The sequence below is a fragment of the Ambystoma mexicanum genome, chromosome 1p (genome assembly GCF_040938575.1).
Source record: "Ambystoma mexicanum isolate Mex_15411 chromosome 1p, UKY_AmexF1_1, whole genome shotgun sequence".
Classification (NCBI taxonomy): domain Eukaryota; kingdom Metazoa; phylum Chordata; class Amphibia; order Caudata; family Ambystomatidae; genus Ambystoma; species Ambystoma mexicanum.
In genome coordinates this window covers 1020148372-1020160705 of record NC_090921.1, presented here as the reverse complement: position 1 = coordinate 1020160705, position 12334 = coordinate 1020148372, and the positions used below count along the sequence as shown (strand labels likewise).

General features: G+C 45.1%; 1 protein-coding gene across 3 annotated transcripts in view; it reads right to left on the bottom strand.

Annotated features, from left to right (window-relative positions):
* EDC4 (enhancer of mRNA decapping 4) overlaps nt 1-12334 on the bottom strand; it is a 2544921-nt gene that overhangs the window by 2369714 nt on the left and 162873 nt on the right. For all 3 annotated transcript variants that reach the window (XM_069603831.1, XM_069603839.1, XM_069603847.1), the window contains exon 4: nt 11489-11588. In XM_069603831.1, coding sequence (XP_069459932.1) covers nt 11489-11588 — 100 coding nt within the window. The remainder of the gene's footprint in view (nt 1-11488; nt 11589-12334) is intronic.

Sequence of the window (12334 nt, the reverse complement as noted above, 5' to 3'; positions counted from 1 at the left end):
AGATTCAGTGTGGAGGTTAAGCTGGGAGATGGCCAGTTTCTCCAGGAGCTTGCCCAGGAAGGGAGTAATGGAGATTGGGCGATAGTTAGCCGGGCAGGAAGGGTCGGAAGAGGGTTTCTTGAGGAGGGGGTGCACAAGGGAGTGCTTGAGGGGGGAAGGGAAGACTCCAGAGGCGAAGTAGTGGTTGCAAAAATCAGCCAGGGCAGGAGCCAGGGAGTCGATGTGGTCCTTGATGGTTTTGGAAGAACAGGGGTGAACCTGTTTAGACGAGACTTTCATAGATCGGACTTGTCTGGAAACCTCGTCAGCAGAAAAAAGTGGAAAGGCAGAGAAGGAGGGAGGAGGGGTGGCTGCAGAAGGGCCAGAGGAAGAGCCGGGAAGAGAGGGAGGGAGGTGAAAGGAGGAGAGCGAGGACAGGATGTCCTGAGTTTTTGAGATGAAGTGAGCGGCCAGTGCAGTGCAGAGGGTCTGGGAGGGGACAGGAGAGGTAGAGACTGCAGCAGGGTTGGCCAGCTCCTTGCAAATTTTAAAGAGTTCGGCCGAGTTGTTTGATGCCTCAGAGATGCGGGCTTGGATAAGGGCTCTCTTCTTGGTGAGAACGGAGAGCCGGTATTGCCTTTGGAGCAGGCGGCAGGCCAGTTTGTCAGAGGATGAACATGAAGCACGCCATTTCCTCTCTGCCACCCTGCACTTGCGTTTTAGGGTGACGAGATCCGAGTCATACCAGGAGTTACATTTGGCTTTGGGCTTCAGGCGGATTCTCATGACGGGGGCAAGGATATCAAGAGTATTAGATATAGCAGAGTGGAGCATGGAGAGGGCTGTGTCAGGGTGGGAGTCAGCCGAAGGGGGAGGCGGGGCGAGAAGGTAGCAGCAAAAGCCTCAACTGACACGCGCTTCATGGGTCGGATGACCGAGAAGGTGGGTGGTAGTGAAGAGGGTGGCTTTGCCTGTGGGGTAGGGAGGGTGATGTTGGAGGATAGGAGAAAGTGATCACTCCAGGAGAGAGGAGTGGAGAGAGGGACAGAGAGGGGAAGGTCAGAGGAGATCAGAGCATCAAGAGTGTGCCCTGCAGAGCGAGTAGGCCCAGACGGGAGAATAGAGTGCGAGAGAGTCGCAGAGGTCACGAAAGAGACCAGTGGGGGGACAGGAGGCATCGAGGTGGATGTTGAAGTCACCAAGAAAGAGGAGTTGAGTGGTTGAGGACAGGAGTGAGGAGGAGAGGTCAGCCCACTCAGAGAGGAAGGAGGAAATTTGACCAGGTGGCCGATAGATAGTAGCCACGGTAAGGGAATGGCTAGGAGAGAGTTGAGGTGGTGTATAGAAGAGAGAGGGCGTGGTGATGTGATATGGTGGTTTTCAGTAGGTGCTTGAGATCGAGCGCCTTCATGCTTCATGCATTCCATGCACTCAACCGTTCCGTGCACTCCACCGTTCCGTGCACTCCACCCATTCTTGCACAATGTCTATTCCATGCCACTTTATCTGTTCCATGCATTCCATTCGTCGCATGTACTCCCTCAGTTCTATGCACTCCATCTGTTCTATCAGTTCCATGCATTCCTTCTGATCCATGCTCTTTCTCTGCCCCACGCACTCCATTCATGTCATGCACTTGATCTATTCCATTCGTTCCGCTCATTCCATGCACTCTGTCCGTTCCATGCACTCTACTATTCCGTGCACTCCATACGTATCATGTACTCATCCTTTCCATCCTCTCGTCCACTTTATTCCTCTCATCCATTTTGTTCCTCTCTTCCATTTCACTGATTTCATCCATTTCCTTAATTTCATCCACTTCACTGCTTTCGTCCAGTTTTTTCCCTTCATCCACTTCACTCGTTCTATTCAGTTTATCCAATTTAATTTACATTGGCGGTTATTAGTTTTCGATTTCTCGCTCGGATCATGATTCTGGATTGTTATTTATGATAAAGCAGATTTGGGTTAAGGTCATTGATTGCCGTTATCCAGTTTGAGTTAAGAGTCGATTTTAGGGGAAGAGCCATGTTTTCAGCAATTTGCGGAAAGACATGAGGTCCTTGGTGAGTCGGATGTGGGGTGGAAGTGTGTTCCAAGGAGTGGGGGCCAGGGCTGAGAATGATGATCCACCTAACCCGACTGAGTTGGTTTTTGGTATGACTAGGAGGCCGGCAGAGTTTGATTTTAGAGTGCGTGGAGGATGGTAGGGTTTTAGATTGTCTTGAAGATATTGAAGACCAGTTTTATGCATTGCTCAGTGAGAGATGCATAAGGTTTTGAAGTTCACCCTTCGGGCTACCGAAGCCAGTGCAGAGTTTTGAGGGCTGGGGAGATGTGATCTCTTGGGCCAAGTGCTAGTAGCAGTTTGGCTGCAGCGTTTTGTGCTCTTTGTAGTTTAGTCAGTTGGTACGCGTGGACTCCGAGCTAGAGGGGGTTAGCGTAGTCCAGTCTTGACATAATTGATTGGACCGCAGAGAGTCTGTTGGGAAAGGAGAGGTATGGAAAAATGCGCCTAAGAATTTTAAGGTGGTAGTGGTAGGACTTTGAGACGTTGACTTGGAGCGAGAGGGTTAGGTCTGAGTCTATGGTGTATCCAAGGTTTTTTACTGAATTTGAGGGTGTCTGGGAATTGCCCATGGCAGATGACCAGGGTAGCAGGTGCGGAAGAAGTTCGATGTTGCCACATACCATGATTTCAGTGTTGGCGGGGTTTAGCAAGAGGTGGTTTGTGGTTATCCAGTAATCTATGTCGAGGAGGCAGGAAGCGAGGTCGGGTTGGCAGTTGGGTTTTGAATTCAGGAGTTTTAGGATTAGTTGTGTGTCATCGGCGTAGATATAGCACAGGATATTGTGCGAGCGGATTATTCGTGGGAGGGTGGACATATAGAGGTTAAACAGGAGGGCTGAAAGGCATGCCCCTTGTGGAACTCCAGTGATGACTGGTCGGGCGTGGAAGGCATAGGTGGAGAGTAGGTTTATTTGGTTCCTATTGTCGAAGAAGGATGCTATCCATTTGAGAGCATTTCCACGGATTCCCAAGGAGTGGAGGCAGTCAAGGAGGATTGAGTGGTTGTGTCAAAGGCGGCGGATTTGTCAAGAAGGATTAGTGCGGCGCATCCCGCAGAATCAGCAGTGTTTTTAGGGTCATCCCAGATTGAGGTTAGGATGGTTTTGGTTCCGTGTCGGGCTCTGAAACCTGATTGAGCGCGGTCTAGGAGATTGTTTGCTTCAACAAAGGCATTTAGTTGGGAGTAGGCAGTTCGGTCAATGTGTTTGGCAACGAACCTGGTGTTTGAGATGTGGCGGTAGTTTCTGGGCTCGAGGGAAGGTTTTTTTTTAGAAGAAGCTTGACATGAGCAGTTTTGAACGCGTCGGGAAACATTCTGGAGGAGAGGGAGTCGTTTATGATGGTTCTTGCGTATTCTCCTGCGCAGGTAGTTGCGAAAATTTCTTTGAGGGTTGTGGCTGGGCAGGGGTCGAGCGGGGAGCCGGATGGTTTGCGGGCAGAGAGAAGTTTGAGAAATTGGTCAGTTGATATTGGAGTGAAGGAGTCGAAAGGCGGTTGGGTAGCGGTCGCAGGCTGTAGCATGGCAGGTTGGGTGGGTGGGTGGATTGCGTGGTGGGTGTAAGAGCTAGTTTGTTGGTCAGAGTTTGTTCTTTCGAGAGCTGTGGGGTAAAAGTGTAGAGAGAGTGAGTCGCACAGTGATTGTGAGGGGGTGGGAAGGGTGGTGCTACATGATGGTTTGGTGAATTCGGCGATGATTTTGTGAAGTTCTTTGCTGGGGTTTAGGATTCAGGAGTTGTAATGGGCTTTTTTAGCTTTCCGGATTTCGGCCTTGTAGTGGCGATGGTGCCGGGCCAAGGAGGATCTGCTAAGGGCTGTTTTGTCTTTCCGCCATTTGCGTTCAAGGGGTTTATATAGCTGTTTAGTGGTCTTCAGTTCTGGTGTGACACATCTAGGAAACAGGCCATGGCGAGCTGATGGTTTGCAAGAGGGGTGAGCGGGATTAGTGAAGTGTTGAGCCATGAGTCAAAGGCGTTGGAGGTTAGGGGTTCATTGGGTAGGCGGGTAGGGCGAGGAGACTGAAGGAGTGCATCGGCTAGGTCGGGAAGGATTTTTAGTTTCTTCCAGCATTTGTGTAGATTCAGAGGTTCTTGTTCGGGTAACGGGGGCAGGTTGGGAGAGCGAATGGCAAAATAAACAATGAAGTGATCGGACCAGATGATAGGGGGGTGTGGTGGGGTTTAGATGTATCAGGTTGTGGGAGCTGAAGATGGCATCAAATGTGTGTCCTTTATAGTGAGTCGGCCTGTTTATTTGGGTATGGAGGTTAATCGCGCCTAGGCCGTTAACCAGAGAGTGGGTGATAGGGTTGTTGGGGATGTCAAGCTATATGTTGAAGTCTCCTAGAAGGGTGAGGGTGGGATGGTTTAGTTGGAGGGTGGAAATAGAGTCGCAGAGGTCGTTTGAGAATTGTCTATCGTAGCCAGGGGGTCTGTAGATGATTAGGAAGCTGTGGGAGAACCAAGGAGGGAGGGATAGTTTTATGAGGAGTGATTCACAGGAAGGAATGGATGGCTGGTTGTCGATTATTGAGGCGTAGAAGTGAGACTTGAAGGTGATTGCTATTCCTCCTCCTCCTCTAGAGGGACGGTTCAGTGGGATGAGGGACTAGTCTTGGGGGGTGGTGGGGGCTTCATTGGCGATAGGGACGAAGTCGTCAGAGAACCAGGTTTCTGTGATAAAGACCAAGTCCGGTTTGTCAGAGGCGAGGAGGTCAACCCTGCTGATCTTGCTAACCACCAAACCATAGGCCTTACTAACCACCCAGATTGTGTTGATTATCCAGTGATTACTCTGATTTTAAATCTCCTTGATAAAGTTCATACAAGGACACATAAGGAGTCGAAGTACATTAAACATCTTATTGGGGATTTGGCTGTTAAAAAAACAAGCAAATTGGAAAGCTTTATGCTTGCAAATGCTAACTTTCAAGTGGAAATTAATTGGGAAAGCCCAAAAGCCTTTCCAAACATCCTCAAATACGAAAATGTACACAAACATTGGGTACTGACCTATTTGAGAATTCCATAACAAGAACTTATGCCCAAGTAGCTGCTGGGGGGATCCCATATCAGTGCATTGAACGAAACTTGGTCTTTGACTTGCTGCTCGATGCTGTCAAACTTAACTCCTTAAAATTGGGCGACGTATTTATATTTCTCGCTACAGAAAGGAGTTAATATGAGGAACGAAGAGACACCAAAACAAATGCTGTTGCCCAATCAAACATCAGCAAAGAAGTAGATGTGGACCAAAATAGCCCCTCGTGGCTTATTGAGGCTATAGAAGAGCTTGACCAAAAAGAAATGCGCGAGCTTTGAAATGTAACAATACTATTAAGATGTCTAATAAACTCCAAACAAAGGAATAAACAAAAAAAAATAATAATCTAAAAATCTACCAGATAACATTGTGATAAAGTTCTCTCTACTGATCAACTACTTCTTTCTGTACATGATGATGCAATTATTGACTTGGAGCAATTAAACGACGAAGCAAAAAAGCTACTAAACGTGGATAAACAAGTGGAAACACTGAAAACACTGAAAATAAAAAAAATTAAACGTAATGCCCCGGTCAATAATACCAACAAGGTAGTGTATACTCCACTTGCATCTTCTGCTAGTGGGTCAAGTGCCACAGATGTTGCATCATCGACGCTTGCAACATAGTTTCTTTCACGAGACAATTCAGTTCCAAGGTAAAAACCTACTCAAAGTCAATTGCTGCAATTTTATCCTATTACATGCATAATGATCAACGCACTCGACCAGGTCGGTTTAGTGATGGTTGTCATACTGTTTGTTACTCAAACTCTCAACGATGTGGTTATTAATAGTAATGGCAAACGGTCTGGGGTTTCTCCTCCAAACGCTATTATCCAAAATGCATTACCCATCGATCCAAGCAAATGCAGATTCGGTTTTATCTGAACCTCTCATTTGTGCACAAGACGAAACGGACATACATCTGACCGAGGTCTCCCCTGACATCCCTAACATCAAAATAATTATAGGATGATATGCGGCACGTATTCATCCAACATAAGGCTTCTAATATGGAAACATAGGGTGGATTTTAAAGCTCAAGGGCTTTCTAATCGTTTGTTTCACTCTAGAGAAGAGGCCAATGAGTTTTTAGATGCTCCACTCGCTAGTGTCGCCCGACCTCTAGCAACGGCCAATGCAAATTCCGATACTCCAACCCTAAATAGTGAGATAATCCCTCAATTGCCAGCTCTGGAAGCCAATGCTGCAAGTTTAGCGTGGTTTGCTCCATTGCTTGCCACTATATCAGAAATTACAAAAACGGCCAAACAACCGTAGCCCTGCACTCCACTCAATCACTTCATGGAACTGCTGTGGGTACTCCCTGCAAAGGCAGGGTCAGCAGAGCTTCCCTCGGGAGGACTTGATATCTTACTGAACAATAAGGTCCACAGTAAAGCCAGGGTTATTTCTTCTCAAAACGATATTTTGGCAATTGAGTACTCTCAGGTGAACGCTCCTGAGCTGATCTTCTTAATTATATATATATATCTATTTTAACCCCTTGAAAAGCACCTTTGATGACTTTTGTGATTCTTTAGATCTAGTACTTGAAGCCACCATTATATCCAATCCTCATTGTCTAATTATCTTTGGTGGCGATTTCAATGCCACATGTAACTGCTCACGGTTACTCACTGCAAATAAAGATTTGCATTCTTCCTTGTGGATTAGAGGGAACTATGGGTCCAATATTTTGACCTATGGAATTGTCATTTGGTTAACATTTTTTTCTGGTCCTTCAACAGTAACGTGGAAAAGGGGAATAGCTTCTTGTATAGATTTATTTTTCGTTTCAAAGAATTTGCTTGAGAAGGCCAATCCTTTATCGATTGTGTTCACATCTTTAGGGGATCATCTTCCTATCACGCTACATTTAAATGTACAGACGCCACTTCTATCATGCAATCCTAGTTTGACATTAATCCATCCGGAGAGTAGTAGGCATTCTGTGTATTAGTCTTCCAAACTATGTAGACAGTTAACCTACTTAGTTAACAGAGACGTGTGGCGAGTGTATGACCACAATCTTCTTGGTGTAGTCCCTGCAGAAAGGGAGAATTGGAATGCCCTCATAATAAACACACATCTTTATGAACTGTCTCTGGTTGCCAGGAATGATGCTTGTACGCACAATAAACCATACATTTCTGAAATAGCTAAATTCAAACGCATAAGGAATTTTGATTTGAAAGCTCTTACTCTGCTTACTATTCCCTATGCAGATTATTTCTGAAACGTCATTCAACAATCCTTTAGGAACCAACTTCAAGTGATTAAACATCACATTCACTGTGCAGAAAATCAAAGACTAATTACTCTGCTTTGCAAAAGAGATTTTCGCAATATATGGTCTATTCTTAGAGGCACTGTTCAATCTGACACCCTGATTACGAGTGCCTGTATCTCTGCCGAAGAGGGGCAAAATTACATCGCTACCAAATTCCAACTACCTCTCTCCTTTAAATTCTTGCATTCAGAAATCTCAAATACCAGGTATACGGATGATTATTCCTTTTCCACTGAAGACATCACTTGGGCGATCGGACGATTGAAGAATTCTAAGGCCCCGGGCCTGACTGAATACCGCCCTGCATTATTAAATCATATCCAAAATTCTGGCCTGCTATTCTAACGGTGTCCAGTCAACTCGTCGAAAAAAAACTGGTCGACTGCAATTTGGTCGACGCAATTTGGTCGAAAACCAAATGGTCGAATTTTTTTTTTATTTATATATTTATTTTTCGGGTTTTCGTTTAGTTAAAAAAGGGGTTTTTAGAGAAAAAAAGGGGGTTGGGCCCCCCCCCCCCAAAAAAAAAAAAAAAGGGTTAAAATAAAAAAATAAAAAAATTTCGACCATTTGGTTTTCGACCAAATTGGTTCGACCATTTGTCTGGTCGACCAATTTTTTTCGACGAAATGTCTGGCAACCTATTCTAACTACTAAATTTTACTATACTTTACGATCAAGTAATATTCCTTCTTCTTGGCGGAATGCAATCATTCCAATTCATAAGAAGGGAGACCCTCACGATCCAGCTAACTTTCGCCCCATCGCCCTGATGGATTCAGCATCAAAAATGTTTGCTATTCTTCTCCTTAAACATCTTGAAAAATCTATCCGACAATGATATCTATTCGAGATTTCAAGTCGGCTTCAGAAAGAACATGAGCACTTCACTTATTGCATTTGTTTTTGTTGTCACAGACCACAGAGATAGGCCCGGTTTATATGGCAGCACTAGATCCACATTTGATGCAGTGTTAAGAGATACTATGGCTTGAGATGCTAAAGATGGGTTTTCCACCGAGATTGGTACAGTGGATTTCTTTACTACACACTAACACATCTTTTCAGGTTTGTATAAATCAGGAGGGGGCCATTACTGATCACATTGCAACCAAGACTGGTGTAAATCAAGGTGGCAATTGAGCAGCTACGCTTTTCAACTTATACATCTGTGACATTGATTCATTATGGACAGACCCTGCTATGTATTCGGCGAGACTGGGCAAACTACATCTGCACTGGCAATGTTTTGCCGATGATGACATCTTGATTGATTGAAAGCCTTCTGGAATGCAGCTAAAATTTAACGCCTTTTATAACTTTGCGACTGCTCATAATTTGAAAGCTAACCCGCTGAAATCGAATATTATCATATTTAACAACACAAAGCATATGAAAGCCCATCAATGGAACATCTCTGGCCAATGCATTCCGCAAGTTAAATCCTTAAGATATTTGGGCTACCACTTAGCTGATTCTAACTCGCTAAATTCTTGGAAATTGGGACTAACAGTAAAGATGCGTCCTCTGCTTTCCCAGATAGATATCAGCGTACACCAAAATGTTGGGTCCAGCACAAAATTCCTTGTATAAAGACTTCAACAAGCTTCTGATGGACGAAAGGGTTGCATCATTGGTCATATTTATTGTCCAAATGAAGGAAGTTTAGGTATACGCATTAATGCAACACACAATCTATTGTTGGGGCTGTGAAACTTAAGTTGTATGAAATGGATTGGATCCACCCTATCGATTTTAATCATACATTCAAGACCGACACAGAATATGCGTTATTTGTAAGAAAAAGATCTGTCCGGCTCTATATAAATTAAAGTTTCCATGCCCGAAGATACGTAGGACTTACAGGAGGTTTAAATTGAACCAGTTTCCCACTTTGGAACGTGTTCATTATAAACTTCCATTAATGGAACGCAATAAAATATCTTGTTTTTGTCGTATTGATACCCGAGAGGAAACAATAAAACACCTAGTCTTATATTGTCCTCATTTTGAAAACAACAGATAAGACTTATTGGGTGGTTTTTATCCAGAGTTAACGTGGATCGCCCGACAGTCATTCTGGGAAAGGGCTATGACAGGAGACAGCACACGTCTAGTATTGGCATTGGGTAGATATCTGTCCAAACTTGAATAAAGGCTTGTGTTGTTGAACAGCACTCAATTTCAATGATTTGACTTGTAAAGCGGCCATCTTTCTACAGTTTATGGCTGTTCTAGGGTACTATGTTTTAAAAGATTCATTCTTAGTCATTTTTTGATGAATGGATGTTTGTAAAGGTTTCTTTTTGTAAACCATATACACATTTTTATAAACCATATACACATTTTTATAAATAAAAAAAAAGCAAAGACGCTGTGAACAGTGTTAGTCAGCGAGGCAGGGGTGTCTTCCGACACAGGATTTTGCTTCTGAAGCTGGGTTGGCTGAGAAGAAACCCACTGCCTGAGATCTACGATAATTGAAGATATTTTTGTGTGCTCACAACAGAGAGGGGCCAGCAACAGAAGGACCAGGAGGAGCGTTTGGCTGAGCAGTTGCATGGCAAAAAGCAGTACCGGCCCCTGTAGCTACCATAAGCGAGATGGAACTGGGGCGCTTGCCCGATGTCCCAACACAAGGAAACTCTGGTTGGTTTGACATAGTCTCTTCGGGATACTGGCATAGACGGGGGGGTGGGGGGTCCACCTTTTGGATCTTGCAGAGACTGCACAGTGAGGAGGTTTCAGGAGACGAGGTGTTCGAGCAGGAGCTGTGATCAAGTGACCCCATTGAATCAAGGGAAAGGAGTGCTGCTGAAGGAGAAGCAGAGTTCTGCTATCAGATTCTGTGGCTCTAAGCATGCTCATGCAGAGCTTCAGTCCATCCTGGAGCAGCACAGCTTTCCAGGAAAACAGGGATAGTTCCTGCAGTATTTGTTATTTTGTTATTTGTATCGCGCACCTAACCCAAGGGCACCTCGGCACTTTTCTTACATAGGAAGTTACAACAGTTAACAAGGTTACGTATGTACATGGAGAGTTGTTAATGTTTCATATACAGACATGTTAGCATTGAATATATACATCATTTACATGGTTAACTGAGGTTGAGATCGGACTGTCTAGGAACATTGTCAGGTGTAATCAAAGAGGGAGTGCTGAGGGGAGGTAGAGGCGGCCAAAGGGGGCCTGAGAGCGGTAGATGGAGGGAGAGATGAAGAGGAAAGCGAGGACAGGATGTCTTCGGTTTTAGTGGTAAAATGAGACGCCACAGCCTTACAGAGGGCCTGGGAGGGAACAGGAGAGGTGGAGACTGCAGTAGACTTGGCCAGCTAATAGCAGATTTGAAAGAGTTTGCCCGTGTTAGAGGCTGCGGAGACGCAGGCTTGAATATGTACCATCTTCTTGGAGTCTGTATTGCCTTTGAAGCAGACGGTAGGCCATTTTGTCAGAGGATGAGCCTGACAGGGCATAGGGAAAGGGGGAAAGAGGTGGATGAAATCAAGGAGCAAGAATATGGCTTTCAGACCCGCCGTGGGGGGGTGGACATGGCCGGTAACTGCCCACCAGTCCAAGCCTAGGTAGGCTATAGCGAAGACAACCCGCACATTGTGGATGGAAGCCATTTGCACCCCAGGTTTAACTGGGGTCCGAATGGTTTATTTTCTTCCTCTGGGATTGGCTGAGTAAGCAACACCATTCTCCTGCGAAAAAAAGATGGCAGGGAGCGGGAGGAGCGCCTACACTGGCGCACAAAGCTCTGGTCCAGCGTGTAATTGGGGACAGTGTGGGGAAGGGGTACTTTTTGTTTTTTGCGGGTTGGGAGGTAACAGGGAGAGGGGCTTCCTGTTGCCTCCCCACATTAAAAAAAACAAGAAGATGGCGCCACACAGGGAAGGGCCCCAGGTGGCTGTAAACAGCATGCAGAGAATGTGCATTCTCGCCCGTTGCTCCAGCACCCTGATTGGTATGAATACCTCAAAAACCAACGCAGAGGAGAAGCCAAAATAAGTCAATTAAGGTAGTCTTGACACAGGATACATTTTTGGACAATAGTGAAATCTGCTATATTGCAATCAAGACAACATGTAAGAGACTTACCTCGAGTAGCATATGCTAGATACGAATTGGAGACTGCAATCAAGTTACCATAATAGTACTTCTGTTCCCAATCATATTTGGCTACTGGCTGTATTTTTACCTGCAAAAGAAAACAGCAAACACTAAACAAAATGGAAGATTAAAGTGTAGAGGGTGATGGTAAAGAGATGAAGAAGCCAAGCAGGACGAAACCAAATTGTATCACTAAGACACTATTTTCCAAGCATGGATTGCTACTCTGGCAAGATGAACCACACCAATTAAGTCATAAAAACGTTATTCAGCAGAAGCCTTAAATGTGTATCACATTTAAAACAACACTAAGCAATAAAATCCATTCCACAACTATTGGCACAACATACCACAATGTTTAAAAGTAGCTCCAAATACTAATGGGGTGGAGAAGCGGTGGACCATCCATGTATCGAGTTCTCAGCCATGGTGCAATACAATGCAATACAAATGTGACTGCTAAATCCATCGACTCTGCAGCAGTTAATGTTGCAAAGCCAACCTAATAGTTCTAATACCCGTATGCCTAAACCAGGAGGGGGGGGGGGGGGTGGAGTCGGCAGGGAGAGGGTCTTGTGCCTAGTCTTCGGATATAAAACTGACATAGGAACATAAAGTGCTTAGTGTCCGCCTCTACTTCAGGGCAATGAGGGCAGGCAGACCTTTGGAGGGAGGAGTGTGTTCTTCAGTTGTATACCGTACCACTCGGCAGAAAGCCAAACCAGAGAAATAATATAAAACACCTGGCATTGTGGGAAACTCTGGTCCAAGTAATCCATCCTTTGGCCCGAGATAGAGATAGTGGCGTGCTTCTTATTGGACCGTTTAAGCAGT